General features: G+C 43.6%; 1 protein-coding gene across 1 annotated transcript; it reads right to left on the bottom strand.

Annotated features, from left to right (window-relative positions):
• Positions 1–3,143: 3,143 nt before the first annotated feature.
• Positions 3,144–22,555, bottom strand: LOC311229787 (regulator of G-protein signaling 9-binding protein; the record flags this gene model as incomplete). The annotated part of the gene is made up of 4 exons (XM_084315861.1): positions 3,144–3,344; positions 6,597–6,739; positions 11,504–11,707; positions 22,354–22,555. The coding sequence occupies 4 exons, from the start codon at positions 22,553–22,555 to the stop codon at positions 3,144–3,146; spliced, it is 750 nt and encodes a 249-aa protein (XP_084171987.1).
• Positions 22,556–22,911: the final 356 nt, after the last annotated feature.

Raw genomic sequence — 22,911 nt, 5'->3', positions numbered from 1 at the left:
GGTGGTGTCATTCTTTTTTTTTTAGCTTTTTTCCCAGCCCTTTTTTGAGGGCACTCCATCCACCCCCCCCCCCCTCTTCGGGGGACAACTTTATTATTTATTATACGTTTTAATTATTTACAGTACAAAATTAAATAAAAAGTGTAGTAAAATAAGAAAAATATTAAAAAATATATATTTCATTGCCCTATCGGAGGGGGGGGGAACTCAGACTAGATATTGACAAACAAATTACAACTAAGGACAATGAAGGACAACAACGAATACACATGACAAGGGAAAGGGGGGGGGGGGGGGCAGAGAGGGGAGTAAGTAAAGTAGAGGGGGATTGAGAGAAGGGTGGGTTATGGAGTGGATGGCTCACAGGTCAATCTCCTATGATTGGGAGCCTAGATTATCCACAAGCAATTTCCAGATGTTATTAAATTGTGAGACTTCGATGTGATCCACGGTTGAGATTGTTTCCTGTGATATGTAATTTGAGAGAAGGCCTAACCATTGGCCAGTATTCACCTTTTTTCTTGTCTTCCAGTTTAAGAGGATAGTTTTCTTGGCAACAGCTAGAGAAACGAGTAGGGGTTTGGTGTTCTGGACTAATAAATTGATAGCAGTAGTATCCCCAAGTAGGCAGAGGGAGGGGGAGAGAGGAATGCTGCAGCTCATGACCCGGGATAGTGTATTGATGACGGAATTCCAGAAGTCTAGAACAGGTGGGCAGAGCCAGGTGGCATGGAAATAGTTGTCTGGGGTGTTGAGGGTGCAATGGGAGCATACATCTGTGCTTGCAAATCCCATTTGAAACATCCTGTGCTGTGTGATATGTACTCTGTGTAACACCTTATATTGGATTAATTGAAGGTTAGTGTTGTTAGTCATTGTGAATGTGTTGGTGCAAATTTGTTCCCAGGATACGGCATTGGGAGAGAAAGCCAAGTCCTGTTCCCATTTTGTGAAGGGGAGATGGAATGTAGTGTCTGCGCTTGCCAGTATTTTGTATATTTTTGAAAATATTTTCCTCTGTGATGTTAATTTATTCATTGCTAATATAATTGGAGGTGGTTCAAGATCATTCTGTGTAGTGTTAATTTTTTATTTCAAAATTGATTTCAGCTGTAGAAATTGGAAGTGTTGGTTTGTCCCAATGCCGTATCCTTCAGTCAAATCTTGATAAGTGATTAGGCTGTTGTCTGTGAAGATGTGGTGAAGATGAGTAATGCCTTTTTGTTTCCAAGCTGGGAAGTATATGGGTGATTTGCCGAGTTGAAAGTCAGGGTTGTGCCAGATTGGTGTGTATTTACAGGGGGTTAGTGTGTTACCAGTGATTTTGTTGGCTTTCCACCAGGCTGTCAGAGTTGTGGAAATGACTGTATTCCTAAAACAAGAGTGATGTTTTATGCTTGTGCTAAAGAATGGCAGATCTTGTGGTGAGATTTCCATGCACATGTCCTTCTCAATGTCATCTCAGGGGTTGTATTGTTGGGTAGGGTGAATCCATTTGTAGATGTATATTAATTGGTTGGCCAGATAATAGTTGAGAAAGTTAGGTGCTTCAAGTCCTCCTTGTTTTTTGTTTTTTTGAAGGGTGGTTAACTTAATTCTTGCTTTTTTATTCTTCCAGTAAAACTTAGTAATGGTGGAGTCCAGGAGTTGAACCAATTGGTGGTAGGCTGGGTTGGGATCATAGTGAATAGATAATTTATTTTTGGGAGAATTGACATTTTGACAGTTGATATTCTACCTATTAGTGAGAGTGGTAAGTTTAGCCATCTTTGTGTGTCGTCTTCTATTGTTTTTAACAGTGGGATGAAATTGAGTTGAAATAACTCTGACAGTCTGGGTGAAATGTTGATTCCTAGATATCTGATATTCCCTGAGGGGAAGGGGAAGGATGGGCTCTGAGCTGCAGGACTCCTATCACCCCCCCACAATGGCAAGATGATTGACTTTGACCAATTTATAGCATAGTCTGATATTTTAGAGAAGGAGTCTATGAGTTTGGTAGTTGCTTGTAGTGAATTGGTTGGTTCCTGTAGGTATAACAACACATCGTCTGCATAGAGGCTGATCTTATGGTGAGTATTGTGTGTAATGATTCCTTTGATATCATCATTTTGTCTGATTGCTGCTGCGAGAGGTTCAATAAAAAGGGCAAAAAGAGAGGGGGAGAGTGGACATCCCTGCCTGGTTCCCCTGTGAAGTGTGAAGCTTTGTGATGTTAGTCCGTTAGTAGTAACAGTGGCCCTGGGTGACGTGTATAGTGTTTTAATCCAATGAATAAACGACTCTCCGAAACCAAATTTTTGTAATGTCCGGAATAAAAATGACCAGTTTACTCTATCAAAAGCTTTTTCTGCATCTAGTGAGGTGATTATTACATCAAGGTTTTGTTGTTTGATTATATTCATTAGATGGAATAATCTGCGCATGTTATTTGACCCGAGGCGTCCTTTAATAAATCCTGTTTGGTCGGGGTGAATTAGGGTGGATATGACTGTTTCCAGTCTGGTGGTTAGCGCTTTAGTTATTATTTTAATATCTGTGTTGATCAGTGAGAGGGGGCGGTAGCTAGAGGGTAGGGTTGGGTCTTTGTCCGGCTTGAGCAGTAGTGAGATGAGTGCTGTGTTCATGTGTGGGGGGATTGGTGGTGTCATTCTACAGCCATTTACCATTTAGTTGAGTCCGGTATAAATATGTTAGATAGCTGAGTCCAGTATATCATTCTGTTAGCTAGTTGAGTCCAGTATATCATTCTGTTAGCTTGTCTAGTAGCCTATCATTATGTTAGCTAGTTGAGTCTATTAGCCTATATCATTATGTTGGCTAGTTGAGTCCGGTATATCATTATGTTAGCTAGTTTAGTCCAGTGTATCATACTGTTAGCTAGCTGAGTCCAGTATATCATTCTGTTATCTAATTGAATCTAGTATATCATTCTGTTAGCTAGTTTAATATAGTTCCGTTAGCTAGTTGAGTCCAGTATATCATTATGTTAGCTAGTTGAGTCTGGTATATCATTATGTTAGCTAGTTGAGTCTGGTATATCATTATGTTAGCTAGTTGAGTCCAGTATATCATTATGTTAGCTAGTTGAGTCTGGTATATCATTATGTTAGCTAGTTGAGTCCAGTATATCATTATGTTAGCTAGGAGAGCAGACAGAGCATGCAGCCCAGCCTGCAGCAGGTTGGGTGGCAGCAGGCAGCCATCTTGTTGTCATGGGAGACTACCTCCACCACCTCCATGAGGTCTTCCAGGGTCTCCTCCTGGTCCTGCGTGTCTGTCAGAGAAGCAGCCTCCGCCCACGCCTGCTGGGTGGCCTCCACTGACCAGATGGGGACTGAAACCTACACAGAGGGAACTCACAGAGAACGTTTTCCAAACCCTGTGGTCAGGAGGACCTCCATGTCGGGTGCCTGTGGATTCTGTGTGGGAATGTATTTAGCACTCTCTCATATGTGAAAGACATAAAACATGATATCATCAAGTCCCATTCATTGTCTATGGAGCAGCCCCAGATCTTACATCCCAGTTACAGATTGGAGGGTTCTCTCTTTGATTTCTAGCTTTAGGAGAGAGTGTGCATGTTCACATGGACTGAACTGTCCTGGGGCACAGGAAGAACATACTGACTGAACTGTCCTGGGGCACAGGAAGAACATACTGACTCAACTGTCCTGGGGCACAGGAAGAACATACTGACTCAACTGTCCTGGGGCACAGGAAGAACATACTGACTGAACTGTCCTGGGGCACAGGAAGAACATACTGACTGAACTGTCCTGGGGCACAGGAAGAACATACTGACTGAACTGTCCTGGAGCACAGGAAGAACATACTGACTCAACTGTCCTGGGGCACAGGAAGAACATACTGACTCAACTGTCCTGGGGCACAGGAAGAACATACTGACTCAACTGTCCTGGGGCACAGGAAGAACATACTGACTGAACTGTCCTGGGGCACAGGAAGAACATACTGACTGAACTGTCCTGGGGCACAGGAAGAACATACTGACTGAACTGTCCTGGGGCACAGGAAGAACATACTGACTCAACTGTCCTGGGGCACAGGAAGAACATACTGACTCAACTGTCCTGGGGCACAGGAAGAACATACTGACTCAACTGTCCTGGGGAACAGGAAGAACATACTGACTCAACTGATGGGGCACAGGAAGAACATACTGACTCAACTGATGGGGCACAGGAAGAACATGTGAGTTATTAAATTGGTGGCATTCTCAGTCACAAACTGAATGATCTGATTCCTCTGGTCTATAATGTTGACATGCTACGTAATTAAAATGTTCTGTATGTCTTGCACAAATAGAAATGTTTTTTTTTTTTTTAATCCTCTCTTTCTCCGATTTTTCTCTGTTTTCTCCCCGTCCCAATTCAGTCGTTGTGCCAATTCCCCCCCCCCCTACCTGTTTGTTCTGCGCATGTTCTCCTACTGGTCGGTACAAGGGAACCCTGAAGTCGTCCGCACGCTTCCTCCGACACAGCCAGTGACTCTTTTTTCACCTGGCAGCGAGGACTCTCATTGGTGAAGTGTAACGCGTGGGAGGTCACGCTGCCTTCATCAAGTCCTGCCTCCGCTGAGCAAGCGCCCAGAGCTGACCTGTAGGCGTCGCTGTCCACAACACCAGATTCCCACCCATGACTTGCCCTCCCCCTAACCCAGCCAAACGGGTTAGTATAGCGATCAGCCCAAGCCCCAAGCAATGCTGACCCCAGGAGTCGAGACCACAGCCTCTTGCATTGGTGACGAGCGCAATCTCCGCTACGCCACCTGACCGCCCCCTCACAAATAGAAAACTGACAATAAAGTTGACTTTGACCTTGACTTTGATGTTCTATCATCCTCAGTGTGAAGCTGCAGAGGTGATGTTTCGTCCAAATGCAGATTTCTGATCTTTGCCATATCGTCACCTTCTTAAAATAATGGTTTTCAAGGTTTTCAAAGTGTTCAGAAAAACAGAATAAACAGAACCAAATATAGAATATAATGTGATATCTATTAATGAACTCGGTAGGAACAGCATGATCTTTTCAATTAAGGATGTTAATTGGGTGGTAGTGAAAGGGTTAAACCAAGAGCGTTCTGACCTCAGAGTCTTTACACCATCAAATAAATAAGATCAGCACAAGCCTGTTACACATGGTTTACTATACAACGTGTTCTGCTGGTGTTTCTGTCATAATCACAGCACGGGCATACTTCACTCCCCCTCCTTTTCCCCTCACGTCCTTCACACGCTCCTCTTCATCCCCCTCTCCATCCACTGCACACTCCTCCTCATCCTCTCCTTCTCCATCCACCCCTCCCTTTACCCTCATACGCCCAGCTGTACTCCATCCCCCTAATTCGCACGCGGTCAGGCACCCCACTCTCCACAGCTGCACTCAATCCTTCCCTGATGGGGGGACTACTTCTACCCCTCGACGCTGACCAGAAGCTGTCGTGGTATTGATTACCACTACCCAGGTACGACGTCTCTGCCTGAAGCTCTGCTGGATTCCAACCTTGTATTTGCCTACTCTAACCTGTTCTCTCCTGTGCCCCAAAGGACCGCCGTCCCTGCCTGGACGTCTCCTGTCCCCGAAGAGGAACACTTGTTCTCCCGCTGCAGCCCAGCAGCTTCCAAGACAAGCACAAGGACCGCTTGCTCGCTCGCTGCCGCCGCGGCAGCCACAAGACAGAACATAACCCCGTTCTATTCCCCCCAATTCCCGTGTTGCTCATTTGACAATTAAACACCCTTGAAACCGCTCCTTTCTCCTCTCGTGTGTTCAGCAATTGGGCTGTGCTCCAGACCCCAGTGCTCACAGTTTCTGATGAATTGAGAACAAAATGGTGTTTTCAGACCTAAGTTTGTTTGAAATTATTCCAATTTTAAGTTAAATAGATGTTTTTTTATTGGTTCAGTCATGGTTCACATTGCCAGTGACAACAAACCAAACCTTCTAAACAAAGCCTGTGATCACGCAGGTCAGCCTTTTATTGGATCTAATATCTAACAGGGCAGTCGCTACACTATGAATTGAAAATGGGGGACCCTGATGTAAACAAGACAAACGTATTTCTCTGGTCTGCATCCCCTTAACAATTGTATGTATTGAGCCGTACTGTACCCATTCTGCAATCTGTTAAATAAAGTTTTCATTCATTCATTCATTCAGTCTGGGGCTGTGAGTGTCCTGCCGAAAGGCTCTCACACAGTCCAGCGCTCCTCACTGTGTGGACGGACACTCTGCAGTCCTTTCAACTGAGAATGTCATTCAGTGGATCTTTGTTCAAAAGGATTTTTGTTATATTTTGGGTGCATCCTAATGACGTATCTCACGATTTACAAAGCACAAGGTTTTAACGATTTGGAAAATAACGAATTTAGAAAAATATTTTATTTGTAATTGACGTTCCTGATATTTAAGCAGTTGATTGCTATTCAGCACAAGTCAGTTTCTCTAATCGCCTCGGACATCGCCTCCCATAAGTGTTCCCGCCTGTCTTCCCTCTTCCCACTGTGTATCCAGCCTCTCTCCGTGATATGCCAGGAAGTGTCCTGTCCTGTAGTTCACCTCTATGGCTCTCACCTTCTGCTGCATCTCGCTCAGCATGGTCTTCAGTCCCGCGATGTGATTGGTCAGATCCGGGCTCTGCCGCTCCTCCAGGGTCAGCCAGGGTGTCTGGACCGACGCAGCGCGGGCCGCCACTCCTGACACACTGTCCCCGGAACCTGGGGTTGGATTAGGATAGACCTTAACACTTTGAGTGCCAGCGACGTGTATTGTCGTCTTATCATGCCCCCCGTTGAGTGCCGACGACGCTAATTGTTGTTTGATTTTTTTATTAGCGATCTGAATTCATATTTCATCAACCGAGTCTCCCGTTGGTACAGCAGACCCTAGGAGCTCAGATGGGAAAATACCGCCCCCTATCGTCTATCCCTGTGTAACTGCAGGCCATTCGATGATACTGCTGGATCCCTGTGGGGGGAGCCTACTGGCTCCATTATGCTGGCGAGCCGTCTGATGATGAGGGAAGTGATCGCGAGTTGGAAAGCAGCGTGGAATATATATTTACAGCAGCCAATAATCAATCAATAAACGCAATCGATATTTGGAATGGCGATCAGGAATTGGAATAATCTTTTTGGAGAACATCTGATCTAAGGTAAGGAGTCTATGTTACCAGTTTTAGGATAATCAGAGCTGTATTCACTGAGATATCAGCATGTGCCGTGTGTGTATGTGTGTGTGTGTGTGTGTGTGTGTGTGTGTGATGTTGAGGAAATGAGAGAATAGATTTTTCAGCCCGCTTCTATATCGTGCATAAGTACACATATACTATCGATAATCTAGCGTTTATTTGAAAACGATTCATAAATAGGCCGACAAATGACAACGTGTCTAGTGTATTCGAGAATATTCCAATAAATGCAGTTCATGGGGGAATCTTTCTATTTTCCGGAAATTTTCGAGAGAACGATAGCTTTTTCGAAATGCTATAAAAAGGATATGAACCGATTAAAAAAACAATCCGTTTCGACAATGTTGACTGCAAACAAGTCATTGATAAGCGACGGGCAGATTAGACACATAGCCATAATTTAAAACATAGATTATGCGTTTTTAACGCTAACATTGAAGTGGATGATGGCATTCAAGGGGGTAAAAAGGAAAACACGGCCGGCACAGATCTAGCAGAATCTGTAATGCCAACATGAGGGACCACATGTCTCCAGTCTCCTTACATCCCTACACTGGCTCCCTGTGAAACAGAGAGTGCATTTAAAAATGCTCACACGTTCGCCTACAAAGCCTTGAACGGTCTCGCCCCCCAGTTTACATCAAGGAACTCCTGCTGCGATCATCCAGCTCCAAATCCCTGAGATCCAACGGCCAAATCTGCCTTAACCCTTTCACTACCACACTACAGAAGGTTAACCCTTTCACTACCACACTACATAAGGTTAACCCTTTCACTACCACACTACATAAGGTTAACCCTTTCACTACCACACTATACCGGAGGTTAATAACCCTTTCACTACCACACTACAGAAGGTTAATAACCCTTTCACTACCACACTACAGAAGGTTAACCCTTTCACTACCACACTACAGAAGGTTAATAACCCTTTCACTACCACACTACAGAAGGTTAACCCTTTCACTACCACACTACAGAAGGTTAATAACCCTTTCACTACCACACTACAGAAGGTTAATAACCCTTTCACTACCACACTACAGAAGGTTAATAACCCTTTCACTACCACACTACAGAAGGTTAATAACCCTTTCACTACCACACTACAGAAGGTTAATAACCCTTAACCCTTTCACTACCACACTACAGAAGGTTAATAACCCGTTCACTACCACACTACAGAAGGTTAATAACCCTTTCACTACCACACTACAGAAGGTTAATAACCCTTTCACTACCACACTACAGAAGATTAACCCTTTCACTGCCACACGACAAAGGGTTAACCCTTTCACAACCACACTACATAAGGTTAACCCTTTCACTACCACACTACAGACGGTAGTGAAAGGTTAACCTTCTGTAGTGTGGTAGTGAAAGGGTTAAGATCCCACAATCAAAACAAAGGGAAACCGAGCTTTCACAGTTGCAGCTCCGCAACTCTGGAACAAGCTCCCGCTAACCATTAAATCTGCACTAACACTCTACGGACTTTTAAGGCCTTGCTCAAAATTCACCTTTTCTCCGTAACAATCCTTGAGCTAGTTCTGTGTTGTAGTGTGACAGGTGTATTTATGTCTGTTGTCTACTTGGTTGGCCCGTATGTATTTTTGTCTGTTTTTCGTATTGGTTCTTGTCTTTTTGTTTTCATCTTTCCCGGGCTGCACCCGGGCTGGGGCGTATAAATACAAATGTATCAAAACATATCATATCATATCAAGGCCAACCTCTAGACAGAAGAGCAGTGACCTCTAGACAAAAGAGCAGCGACCTCTAGGAGAAAGAGCAGCGACCTCTAGACAGAAGAGCAGCGACCTCTAGGAGAAAGAGCAGTGACCTCTAGACAAAAGAGCAGCGACCTCTAGGAGAAAGAGCAGCGACCTCTAGACAAAAGAGCAGCGACCTCTAGGAGAAAGAGCAGCGACCTCTAGACAAAAGAGCAGTGACCTCTAGGAGAAAGAGCAGTGACCTCTAGGAGAAAGAGCAGTGACCTCTAGGAGAAAGAGCAGTGACCTCTAGGAGAAAGAGCAGCGACCTCTAGGAGAAAGAGCAGCGACCTCTAGGAGAAAGAGCAGTGACCTCTAGGAGAAAGAGCAGCGACCTCTAGGAGAAAGAGCAGCGACCTCTAGACAAAAGAGCAGTGACCTCTAGACAAAAGAGCAGTGACCTCTAGACAAAAGAGCAGCGACCTCTAGGAGAAAGAGCAGTGACCTCTAGACAAAAGAGCAGCGACCTCTAGGAGAAAGAGCAGCGACCTCTAGGAGAAAGAGCAGCGACCTCTAGGAGAAAGAGCAGTGACCTCTAGACAGAAAGAGCAGCGACCTCTAGACAGAAGAGCAGCGACCTCTAGACAGAAGAGCAGCGACCTCTAGACAGAAGAGCAGCGACCTCTAGACAGAAGAGCAGTGACCTCTAGACAGAAGAGCAGTGACCTCTAGACAGAAGAGCAGTGACCTCTAGACAGAAGAGCAGTGACCTCTAGACAGAAGAGCAGTGACCTCTAGGAGAAAGAGCAGCGACCTCTAGACAGAAGAGCAGCGACCTCTAGACAAAAGAGCAGCGACCTCTAGACAAAAGAGCAGCGACCTCTAGACAAAAGAGCAGCGACCTCTAGACAAAAGAGCAGCGACCTCTAGACAAAAGAGCAGCGACCTCTAGACAGAAGAGCAGCGACCTCTAGGAGAAAGAGCAGCGACCTCTAGACAGAAGAGCAGCGACCTCTAGACAAAAGAGCAGCGACCTCTAGACAAAAGAGCAGCGACCTCTAGACAAAAGAGCAGCGACCTCTAGACAGAAGAGCAGTGACCTCTAGGAGAAAGAGCAGCGACCTCTAGACAGAAGAGCAGCGACCTCTAGACAAAAGAGCAGCGACCTCTAGACAAAAGAGCAGCGACCTCTAGACAAAAGAGCAGCGACCTCTAGACAAAAGAGCAGCGACCTCTAGACAGAAGAGCAGCGACCTCTAGGAGAAAGAGCAGCGACCTCTAGACAAAAGAGCAGCGACCTCTAGACAAAAGAGCAGCGACCTCTAGGAGAAAGAGCAGCGACCTCTAGACAGAAGAGCAGCGACCTCTAGACAAAAGAGCAGCGACCTCTAGGAGAAAGAGCAGCGACCTCTAGACAGAAGAGCAGCGACCTCTAGACAAAAGAGCAGCGACCTCTAGACAGAAGAGCAGTGACCTCTAGGAGAAAGAGCAGTGACCTCTAGGAGAAAGAGCAGTGACCTCTAGGAGAAAGAGTAGTGACCTCTAGACAGAAGAGCAGCGACCTCTAGACAAAAGAGCAGCGACCTCTAGACAGAAGAGCAGTGACCTCTAGACAGAAGAGCAGCGACCTCTAGACAAAAGAGCAGCGACCTCTAGACAGAAGAGCAGTGACCTCTAGACAGAAGAGCAGCGACCTCTAGACAAAAGAGCAGCGACCTCTAGACAGAAGAGCAGCGACCTCTAGACAAAAGAGCAGTGACCTCTAGACAAAAGAGCAGTGACCTCTAGACAGAAGAGCAGTGACCTCTAGACAAAAGAGCAGTGACCTCTAGACAGAAGAGCAGCGACCTCTAGACAAAAGAGCAGCGACCTCTAGGAGAAAGAGCAGCGACCTCTAGGAGAAAGAGCAGTGACCTCTAGACAGAAGAGCAGTGACCTCTAGGAGAAAGAGTAGCGACCTCTAGACAAAAGAGCAGTGACCTCTAGGAGAAAGAGCAGCGACCTCTAGGAAAAAGAGCAGTGACCTCTAGGAGAAAGAGCAGCGACCTCTAGGAAAAAGAGCAGTGACCTCTAGGAGAAAGAGCAGTGACCTCTAGGAGAAAGAGCAGTGACCTCTAGACAAAAGAGCAGCGACCTCTAGACAGAAGAGCAGTGACCTCTAGGAGAAAGAGCAGCGACCTCTAGACAAAAGAGCAGTGACCTCTAGACAAAAGAGCAGTGACCTCTAGACAAAAGAGCAGTGACCTCTAGACAGAAGAGCAGTGACCTCTAGACAAAAGAGCAGTGACCTCTAGACAGAAGAGCAGCGACCTCTAGACAAAAGAGCAGTGACCTCTAGGAGAAAGAGTAGTGACCTCTAGGAAAAAGAGCAGCGACCTCTAGGAGAAAGAGCAGCGACCTCTAGACAAAAGAGCAGCGACCTCTAGGAGAAAGAGCAGTGACCTCTAGACAAAAGAGCAGTGACCTCTAGGAGAAAGAGCAGCGACCTCTAGACAAAAGAGCAGCGACCTCTAGGAGAAAGAGCAGCGACCTATCTTTACACATGTACATTGTACATATATTTTTATTTTGTTATTGCTGACCTGTGTTGACCAATGAGCGGCGGTCGTTGCGTTGTGTCAGCGGGAACTGTCCAATCAGATCACTGGCCTTTAGGAGATCCTGAAGGAAGGTCTCCAGCGCGGACAGGAAGAGAACCCAGAGGCGCGCAGCGCTGCCTCGCTCCTCCTGAGCCGACTGACTGGAATCACCATCTGACAGCAGACACACCAAGCGTCGGGACAGGCCTACATACATACACACATAAAGGGTTAAAGAGATAGTTTGGACTTTTTGACATACAATGGTATGAAATACTTGCCAGTAGTGCAATCAATGCATAGCAATTAGCTGACTTACCTGCAGGTTGATGTTCTGTGGTATTAGCTGACTTACAGAGACCTGTGGTTGATGTTGTGTGGTATTAGCTGACTTACAGAGACCTGTGGTTGATGTTGTGTGGTATTAGCTGACTTACAGAGACCTGTGGTTGATGTTCTGTGGTATTAGCTGACTTACAGAGACCTGTGGTTGATGTTGTGTGGTATTAGCTGACTTACAGAGACCCGTGGTTGATGTTCTGGTATTAGCTGACTTACAGAGACCTGTGGTTGATGTTCTGTGGTATTAGCTGACTTACAGAGACCCGTGGTTGATGTTCTATGGTATTAGCTGACTTACAGAGACCTGTGGTTGATGTTCTGGTATTAGCTGACTTACAGAGACCTGTGGTTGATGTTCTGGTATTAGCTGACTTACAGAGACCTGTGGTTGATGTTGTGTGGTATTAGCTGACTTACAGAGACCTGTGGTTGATGTTCTGTGGTATTAGCTGACTTACAGAGACCTGTGGTTGATGTTCTGTGGTATTAGCTGACTTACAGAGACCTGTGGTTGATGTTCTGTGGTATTAGCTGACTTACAGAGACCTGTGGTTGATGTTCTGTGGTATTAGCTGACTTACAGAGACCTGTGGTTGATGTTCTGTGGTATTAGCTGACTTACAGAGACCTGTGGTTGATGTTGTGTGGTATTAGCTGACTTACAGAGACCTGTGGTTGATGTTGTGTGGTATTAGCTGACTTACAGAGACCTGTGGTTGATGTTCTGTGGTATTAGCTGACTTACAGAGACCCGTGGTTGATGTTCTGTGGTATTAGCTGACTTACAGAGACCTGTGGTTGATGTTCTGTGGTATTAGCTGACTTACAGAGACCTGTGGTTGATGTTCTGTGGTATTAGCTGACTTACAGAGACCCGTGGTTGATGTTCTGTGGTATTAGCTGACTTACAGAGACCCGTGGTTGATGTTCTGTGGTATTAGCTGACTTACAGAGACCCGTGGTTGATGTTGTGTGGTATTAGCTGACTTACAGAGACCCGTGGTTGATGTTCTGTGGTATTAGCTGACTTACAGAGACCTGTGGTTGATGGGCTGGTCGTGTTCCAAGCACGCCGGGCAGCTTCCAAGGATCCAATAACAAACAAGTTTTGATCCATACCACAACATGCAAACATTCTGTTTTGGATGGTTAAATTTTTTTTTTTTGTGCATGTTGTGGTGTGGATTACATCTATTTTGTCTCCAGATCCTGTGTGCTGCCTGGCTCACTAGGAACACGGACAGAACCTGGACTACAGGGCCCTCATGCATCAACGTGGACGTAGAACTTGACCTACTTCCACACGTAAGCACGGAATGTAGAACTAGCGTACGCACAGGGAAGTCGGCATTCATCACACGTGCGTACGCAGGCTCTATGCCCTGCCGTGTTGATGAATACCACTTTGTTCTACCGTCAATGCTCGTGCATGATTATCCATATATGGTCATGAAAATGAGGAAACACCCCCCATGGGATGTGAAATAATGGACCGACCCGAGCGGGACTCTGCGGAGAATTCACTGCTGTCGAACCAAGAAGACACTATCGCGTATTATGATTTATGGGATAAATAAAAGGCGGACTTGTAAACGGTGATGTCAGATATCAACGGCTCCCTAAGACCATTGCTGCAATTCTGCCTGGACAGCTCAAAATACTAATAAAGACCGTTCGTTGACCACTGTTTGGCGTTGGTTGTGTGTCATTATAACCGTGCTGTAATATGAATGCCTTTATTAGTTGTGTTCGATTGGCTATATGATTTTTAGAGGCATCTATTTTGTTGTCGGCTAATAAAGACCGCGCTGGAATATGACTGCCTTTTCCCGTGTTGTTTGATTAATACCCACGGATTAAAGTTCTCCTCAATTCTATTCCAAATCGCGATGGATCTCCCGTAAATTTTCTACCTGCTGCATATGATTTCTAGAGGCATACTACAATCTATTTTGATGTCAGTATTGGGTAGCCTATATAAACAATATAATACGAGAGCATATACAAGAACAATGAATCTCACTGCATGTATGATGTATCCTGCCTTTCAATACATGAACTTGAATTCCATCATGTTTGTGTGCGGGACTCAAGGCTGCTGTCACAATGGGTGGTACCGCCGTACAGTAATAATAACAGTCCACACAATATCACGATCCATGCCATAGCCTATGTTCCATTAGGACATGATCTGTGACGACAAATGTTCTAGAATGTTTGATTAAGATATCATACTCTGACTCTGACAGCATGCCTATGAGCAACAAAAACGCGAACTTGAATCCCATCATATAGTCTGTCCACTATCTGCATGGTGTCATTGCAATGCGTTTTCTATTCTTTCTTGTACAGTAAAAAGGGGGAAGAACACTATATTCATATGACTTATTCTGCTTACAGCTTCGAAATTCCACTTGTTTCGTTTAACGTAAAGCCTTTTAAATATAATCAAAACGTTCCCGTGTTTCTGTGGTCTGTGCGCAAAATAATAACGAGTTGAGCTTTATGATTTATGATGAATTGAAAATGGGGGACCCTGATGTAAACAGGACGAAAGTTGGTCTGCATCCCCAATTAACAATTGTATGTACTGAGCTGTACTGTACTGTACCCATTCTGCAATCTGTTAATAAACTTTTCAATCAATCAATCAATCAAGCTACGCGGAGCGCAGTCAGTCAGTAGCCTACACCCCGTATATTCCGATAACGCTATATAAACCATGCTGCATTCATTCTGAGAGAAAGATCTATTATTCCAAATGCTATTTATAGGGTTTTGACCATAATTACACTACTGTTGCTATCTTACAATGAACTATAATGAACTACGGTTCATACAGAACATCCAGTGTTATTATGCACAGAAGCTCATTTCCTTGTTGTAATAATATATTCTACCACTGGGAGCTAGGTACGCCAGGTCTGACCTGTGCGTAGATGTACGCACGAAGTCAAGTTCAAGTTCAAATTGATGAATCCCACTCTTTGCTTAGAAATGATCGTACGCACGGGTTACGCACAGATCTGTGCGTAGAACACGTTGATGCATGAGGGCCCTGGTCTTACTCGGGTAAGTCAGCTAATGGCTTAGCATCGATTACACTACTGGCAAGTATTTCAACCTACTGTACTTTATGTCAAATTGTCAATCTGAACTATCCATTCTATACAGGCCTAGATACACACATTCAGAGTTAACACCCTGTGTAGACGTTAGTCTGCCTGTACAGTTCTAGATAGATACACACATTAAGAGTTAAGACCTTGTGTAGACTTTAAGGTGAGGTGGTTAGGTTAGGTATTACGGTAAATATTTGGGTAATATGCCTGTATCTTGCAATACCAATCTTCATCTTGACAAATAATTTCATCTTGCATTGATGTAAAAAAAATTAATTTATAGCATTTCTCTTGAAGCAAGCCAAACAATCTGCTAATAGGTTGAGATCATGTTGATTTCTTCAGTCCAAATGAACAAGTGAAATCAATTTGGCAGACTTTTTAAAGGGTTATTTCTAGGGATGTCCGATATTATCGGCCTAGCGATATTATCGGCCGATATCGGCATTAAAATGTGATATCGGAAAATATCGGTATCGGTTTTCAAATTTTTTTATTTTTTATTTATTTCTTTTACATTTTTTTTTTTTTTTTTTTTTATTATTGCAAAACAAAAATTATTAAAAGTCAGTACTCAACACATAATGCATAATGAAATTAACAGTCAAGGTGGTTAAAATTACATGCAAGTACAGAAACAAGACACACAAAAAAAGTCTATAATAACATTTTAGCCGTATACAGTGTATATCCAGAGAAATTAACAATTATATAAATGTTTATATAGGACATACCCCTAATACCTATTTTCTAAAACCCTACACACATATGCTCTAGCTCGAACCCCCCCCTCCCGGACCCCTCCTTGGATAGTACCTCCATTATCCCTCACTCCTAACCAGACACTACCATTATAAGCTAGCTTTTATTCTCTCCACCACTTCTACCCACATTGACATTTTGGATTCGTTGAGACCCAGAATTCTTGCTGTAGATATTTCTTGATATATCACATCGAGATATGTAAGAGACGAAACTTTCCGGCACATTTTTTCCGGTTGAAACCAGCGTGATGCGATCAGTTTTTTAGCTACTGTGATACCCGATAAGACCAATCTCTTTAGCTGTGGATTTACTGCAAACTCAAAAACATCATTTAAAAGCAATACAGAGGGGTGTACTGGTATATTCCAAGATACGAGTTTTGATAATTGATGGGTCACATCTTTCCAGAATGCCTTAACTGGTGGGCAGTCCCAATACATGTGCATAAATGTCCCTTCGTCTCCATTTGTACATTGGGAGCATTTTGAGTCCTGTTTCAGGCCCATTCTGTTCAGTCTTATAGGAGTCAAGTATGTCCTGTGAATATAGTTAAGATTGATTTGTTGATGGTCCGGGTTCCTTGATGTAAGACGGACATTTGCCCATACTTCTTGCCAATCAAAGTCACTTTCCAGGTCTGGAATATCCCTCCTCCAGACAGTGTCTAGTTGAAGGGTTTCATACGAGGACGTTAGTAATTGATAATAAAAACCTGATACAAAACCTCCCAATGTTTCTCTTTCATAGAAAAATTTGTGGTATCTGTGGTGTTCAACTGGTATGTGTAATGGAACACTGTGAGACCTCAAACATAGGCGTAACTGTATGTAAAAAAGCCATGTGGACTCGGTGAGGTTAAACTTTGTGCATATTTCTCCATAACTACAGAAGCCCTGGTTATTAAAAATATCCCCTAATGAGTGTATGCCTTGCTCTTCCCATATAGGGAATCTTATAGGACGTTTTCCCATTAAGAGTGCATTATTATTGAATATGGGAGTGTGATTATGCCATTTTTGAGGGTTATGATATTTTTTTTGTGTTTCCCGCCATGTTCTGATTGCATGGGTAATTATGGGGCCAAATTTCCGCTCACAGTGCTTGATTGGAAGTTTAGTGTGTGCTATGTCCTTCAGTCTCTGTGGGGCTACTATGTTTTCTTCCAATTCTCTCCAAGATACCAAAGCCTGGGGATCAAACCATATTGTCAATGGTCTTAATGTGAAAGCCTTAAAATATTGTAAAAAATCTGGAATTGCCATGCCACCGTCTGCTTTATTTCTCTGTGCGGTGGATCTTTTTATGCGAGGTGGTTTGTTATTCCAAATAAATTTGTATGTGGAGGAGTGTAATCTTTTCCAGTAGCCCTCTGGAGGGGGTAACGGTAGCATTGAGCTGATGAAGTTGATTCTTGGTAATACATCCATCTTAACTATTGATACCCTTGCCTGTACTGAGTTTTTAAGTTTTGCCCACCTGTCCAGGTCGTCTTTGATTTTGTTCTGTATTTTTGTGTAATTGTGCTTCACCGTTTGTCTTATGGTGGAAATATTTCCACACCCAAGCATCTAAAATGTTTTACCATGGGTATCGCACCTGGGAGGGTTGTGTCTTTTTTTGCATGGATGTTAAGTGGAAGGAAAGCCGACTTCGGCCAATTTATTTTAAATCCCGATAAATCACCAAAGTTCTCTATCAGCTTGAGTAGATGCGGCAATGTGGTGTTGGGGTTTTGCATGAACAATATTACGTCGTCCGCATATAAACTAATTTTATGTTGTGTGCCCTTGATTACGATTGGTTCTATGTATTGGGATTGTCTTATATATTGTGCTAAAGGCTCTAATGATAGATCGAATAGTCCGGGACTAAGAGGGCAACCCTGTCTGGCTGAGCGTGATACCGGAAAGATTTCGGAGATGAATGTGCCTGTTGTAATCATGGCCGATGGGTCCTTGTATAATACTTTAATCATATCAATGAATCCTTTTCCTAACCCCATCCTTTCTAATACTGCCCATAGAAACGACCATTCCAGCCTGTCAAATGCTTTCATAGCATCCAGGGATAGCATCGCCTTAGGTGTGGTGTCCTCTTTGTCTGCATCTAGTACGTGCAGTATTCGTCTTATGTTATCATTGATCAGGCGACCTTTTATGAAGCCAGTTTGGTCCGGATGAACTAAAGACGTCATATGTTTTTGCAATCTGATGGCTAATACCTTAGAGTACAGTTTGACATCGGTTCCGAGGAGGCTTAAAGGTCTGTAACTACCGCACTCGGTGGGGTCTTTGTCTTTTTTGAGAAGTACTGAAATGAGTGCGATATTGTGGTGTTTGTGGAAGCTCCCCTCCTTGACTGAGTATAAGATCATATTTAGTAATAAGGGTCCAAATATGTCCCAACAAGAAAGGTACATTTCTGATGGGATACCGTCTCTTCCCGGAGCCTTACCATTTTTCATTCCGGATATGGCCTTCTTGAGTTCTTCTAATGTGATCGGTGCTTCTAACTGTTTAGCGTCGTCCTCCGAAAGTTTAGGGAGAATAATTTGATTGAGATATGTGTCCAATTTGTTTTGATCAAAGGTCGTTTCTGAATTATACAAGTCGGAGTAGAATTCTTTGAATGTATCGTTTATTATTTTGGGGTCTGTTACAAGTACTTGTTGTTTTCTAATGGCAGTTATATCTGCACATTTTGCATTAATTCTTTTCTTCTTTTACATTTCTATAACCTTTATTTACCCAGGCAAGCAAGTAAGAACAAATTCTGATTTTATTTATTGTCAAAAGTATGCATAATGTTGTGTTAATTCCACAACAAGAGATATGTAATGTTAATTACCTGAAATTATTCAATTTTTTGGGGGGAGAAACCCTGCATATATCGGTATCGGTTGATATCAGTTGATATTGGTATCGGAAATTAAGAGTTGGACAATATCGGTATATCGGTATCGGTAAAAAAGCCAATATCGAGCATAGTTATTTCACTTTAATAGAACTTGTCGGATTAAATTCTGAATTAAAGGTATGTGTTTGTTTTGGCTCTACAGATCCATTACCTTTGAAAAAACAAACGCATATACGGTCAATTTGTTATAAGTTTGAGTGTGCTGTATATCTTTGCCCTGCATATAATGTTTAGGGAGTGGTTACCATGGTTACCTGCTGCCTTGCGGAAGCTGTTAACACTAGGGGTTAAAGGTCACAAGTTACCAAACAACTGCCTCTTTGCACTGCTGCGGTCAGGCAAGCACTACCGGAGTCTCATGGCCAGCACAGAGAGACTCAGAAGGAGCTTCTATCCCCAGGCAAGCGCTACTGGAGTCTCATGGCCAGTACAGAGAGACTCAGAAGGAGCTTCTATCCGCAGGCCATCAGGATGCTCAATGACTATGTAACACTAACCCATCCATTCTACATTCATTGCACACACATCCACATGCACACACTCACTTTAAACAACCACTCACATTTAACATTAACATTGAAAATGGGGGACCCTGATGGAAACAAGACAAACGTCTTTCTCAGGTCTGCATCCCCTTAACAATTGTATGTATTGAGCCGTACTGTATTGTACCCATTCTGCAATCTGTTAAATAAAGTTTTCATTCATTCATTCATTCATTCATTCATTCATTCATTCATTCATTCATTCATTCATTTCATTCAACACACATTTTAGACACTTTGAACACGTTAACACTACACCATATTTTATCTATTTATTACAAAAGGATATGCACTACAACCATACCTAATTTTAGCATTTTGCATTTCTTTATTTATTTTTTAAATATGTTTTTGTAGATTTGTATTGGTTTGTACTACCGGGCAGTCCCCATTTTCTATTTTTCTCCCATCCCAATTTCGTATTTCCAATTCTCCCCTCCCCTGTCTTAAACGTTGCTAGACTATGCCTCCCACTGGTCGGCTGTAGTGAGGATAGAAGCCTTGCATCACGTGTCCCCTCCGGTACACGAGGAGGCAGCCTGTCACATATTTTCACCGCAACAGCTCGAACTCTGTGGCGAGGAGTAACGCGTGCGAGGCTCACGCTGCCCCCGATACTTCCTGTTTCCGCCGTACCGGCTCGCTGATAACAAACTATCATTACACATGGGCAAAACAGAGTCCATTCTCTTCGGTTCAAATAACAAACTCAGCAAGACCGACGGCTTCTCAGTTACAGTGGGTGACAATATTGTCACAAGGAAAGAAGATATTACCTACCCTGGGTTCCATCCTAGAGGCAAATCTTTCCTGTGACAAAATGGCAGCCAATGTAATAAAAAAAGTCAACCAACGAACTCGATTCTTGTACCGGATCTCCTCTCTGGTAAACAAGAATACCCTGAAGACTCTGGCAGGAGCACTCATTAAAGGGTACTACGACTATGCTTGCACCTCATGGTACCAAAGCACCTCAAAGGCGCTAAAAACAAAATTACAAACATCTCAAAACAAACTGGTCAGACTACTGCTTGACCTTACTCCTAGAACCCATCTCACCCCTGCCCACTTTGACAACCTAGGATGGCTTAGAGTAGACGACAGAGTACAGCAACTTGCAATGGGCCTGGTCTACAAGATACACTACACGACCAAGGTACCCATGTACATGTCAAAATACTTCCAAAAGGTCAGTGAATACCACGATCACAACACCAGAGGGAGCTCCACAAATCATGTTAAACCCAGATTCGGCTCAAACAAGGGACTAAACACGTTTCGCAATTATGCCACATCAATGTGGAACGCCCTACCTAAAGCTGTAAAAGAATGTGAATCACTACCCACTTTCAAAAACACTCTAAAAAAACACCTACGGGAGACTGCAATTCGAAACTGGCCCCTGTAAATGTCCTAACACAACCCCCTCCAATGTACAGTAATTTACCAAGTATGGTCTTGTCAATATTCCAATGTACAGTTTTGCTTGTACAGTTGTACAGTGTCCCCCACCCACCCCTCCTACCCAACCTCCCGCCCCCCCCCCCCCCCCCCACCTACCCACCTCCTCCAATGTACAGTTTCTACGTCAAATGTATATACTCTCTTTTCTGGACTCTTTTCGTATCACAAACAGTACTGTATTTGCAAATCTGGTATGTCATAAATGTATAGATGTAGCAGTACTGTCTATCTGTATGTCATGTATGTCATATATGTTATGATGAATTGAAAATGGGGGACCCTGATGTAAACAAGACGAAAGTCTTTCTCTGGTCTGCATCCCCTTAACAATTGTATGTATTGAGCTGTACTGTACTGTACCCATTCTGCAATCTGTTAATAAAGTTTTCAATCGGGTGCTCCAGTAGCACACCATGTTACCGCGCTGCGTCGCGGGACTCCGTGCTGCGTCACGGATCTGGTTGACTCCGAGTTCGATTCCCGGACTCGCCGTCATTTGCCGAATGTCTCCCCCTGCTCTCTCTCCCATTTCACCCTACAACTGTCGGTCATGCTTGACCAGAAAAGCGATAAACGCTAAAAAATAAAGTTAAAAAAAAAAAAGAAAATTTCAATCAATCAATCAAACCCAACTGACCTGTAGGAGTCGCTGTCCACAACGTCCAATCCCCACCCACCGGCTTTCCCACCCTCTAACACTGCCAATTGTGTTAGTATGATGGCCGGCCAAGCCGGTAGCAACGGCGAGAGCTGGGCTCGATACCAGCATCTCCTGCGTTAGTGGCGAGCGCCTTGCCCACTCAGCCGCCTAAATAAAACAAAACTTGAACTTACCTTTGAAAAATAAAATTTGCTATATGTTTTGAGTGTGCTGTATATCTTTGCCCTCCATAGAATGTTTAGGGAGTGGTTACCATGGTTACCTGCTGCCTTGCTGGAAGCTTTTAACACGAGGGGTTAAAGGGGTATAGTGGCCTTTCTCAAAAGAACAAATTACAGGTTGCACAGAACAACGTCATTAGATACATGCTAAATGCTCCTCCCAGGACTCATATCGGTCCCACAGAAAGGAAAATAGTATGGCTATTACCAGTCGAGGATAGAGTCAAGCAACTAAAACTAAACCACATGTTTGATATAGTTAATGGTAGAGCCCCAGAGTGCATGTCCTCAAATGTAGATATGGTAAGAAACAAACACCACCGTAACACAAGAGCCAGCATTATGTCCTGCTGTGTTCCTGGTGTAAAGAGTAAGATGGCCAGAAAGAATTTTTTTACACTGGTATCTCCTTATGGAACAGCCTGCCTATGCACATCAAGCAAAGCCAGACTAAAGCGTTTAAAAAAAAGTAAAGGTGCTTCTTTGGGAAGAAGTGTAGGATTGGAGATTATAAAAATGTTCCATCTTCTCTTAGTGTAGTGCAGGGTACGAAATGTATTTTATGTCTTGTTGTATTGTGTTGTTTTTATTGTGTTTGTTTGTATTGTTTTATGTTTTTATTGTTGTTGTGTTTTTATCGTGTTTCTATTGTGTTTTTAATATGTTTTCCATCGAGGACCACATTGGTAATAAGTGTTTTAAGTAATGCTTTTAAGTGCAATCCTCTGGAGTACAGGGTCATGATACTTCAATGTTATGTATGATACTTGTAATTTTCCTAATCAAATCAAATCAAATCAAAAAGGTCACGAGTTACCTGTACAGATCCTGTGGGCCAGCGCCCGGGTCTCGTTCAGCTCCTCTCTGAGGAAGCTGCCGTCTGAGTTACTGCCGAGTGACAAGGCCAGCTGCTGGAAACAGGAAGTGACCTTGCTGAGCGCCTCCTGAGCGCGCTCACACTCCCACAGCTGTCGCCTCCTGGCCTGCAGCTCGTCCACTGAGCGGCGCCAGCGATTCATCACCTGACGTCTGACCTCTGACCCTGGAGGAGGGCACATTTATAATATAATTTGTGTCATCGTAATTTAAACCTTTTGAATCGGGGACACAAATGACATGTTCTCATTGTGGGACCCAGGCTCATTGAATCATATCACATATTACTACTGTTGTCATGTGACCCAGGCTCATTGAATCATATCACATATTACTACTGTTGTCATGTGACCCAGGCTCATTGAAACACATCATACACATATTACTACTGTTGTCATGTGACCCAGGCTCATTGAAACACATCATACACATATTACTACTGTTGTCATGTGACCCAGGCTCATTGAAACACATCATACACATATTACTACTGTTGTCA

The sequence above is a fragment of the Notolepis coatsorum genome (assembly GCF_963971535.1).
Source record: "Notolepis coatsorum genome assembly, chromosome: 6".
In the NCBI taxonomy this organism is placed as follows: Eukaryota; Metazoa; Chordata; class Actinopteri; order Aulopiformes; family Paralepididae; genus Notolepis; species Notolepis coatsorum.
The sequence above is the reverse complement of the archived record's forward strand: the minus strand, read 5'-3'. Positions and strand labels throughout refer to the sequence as shown.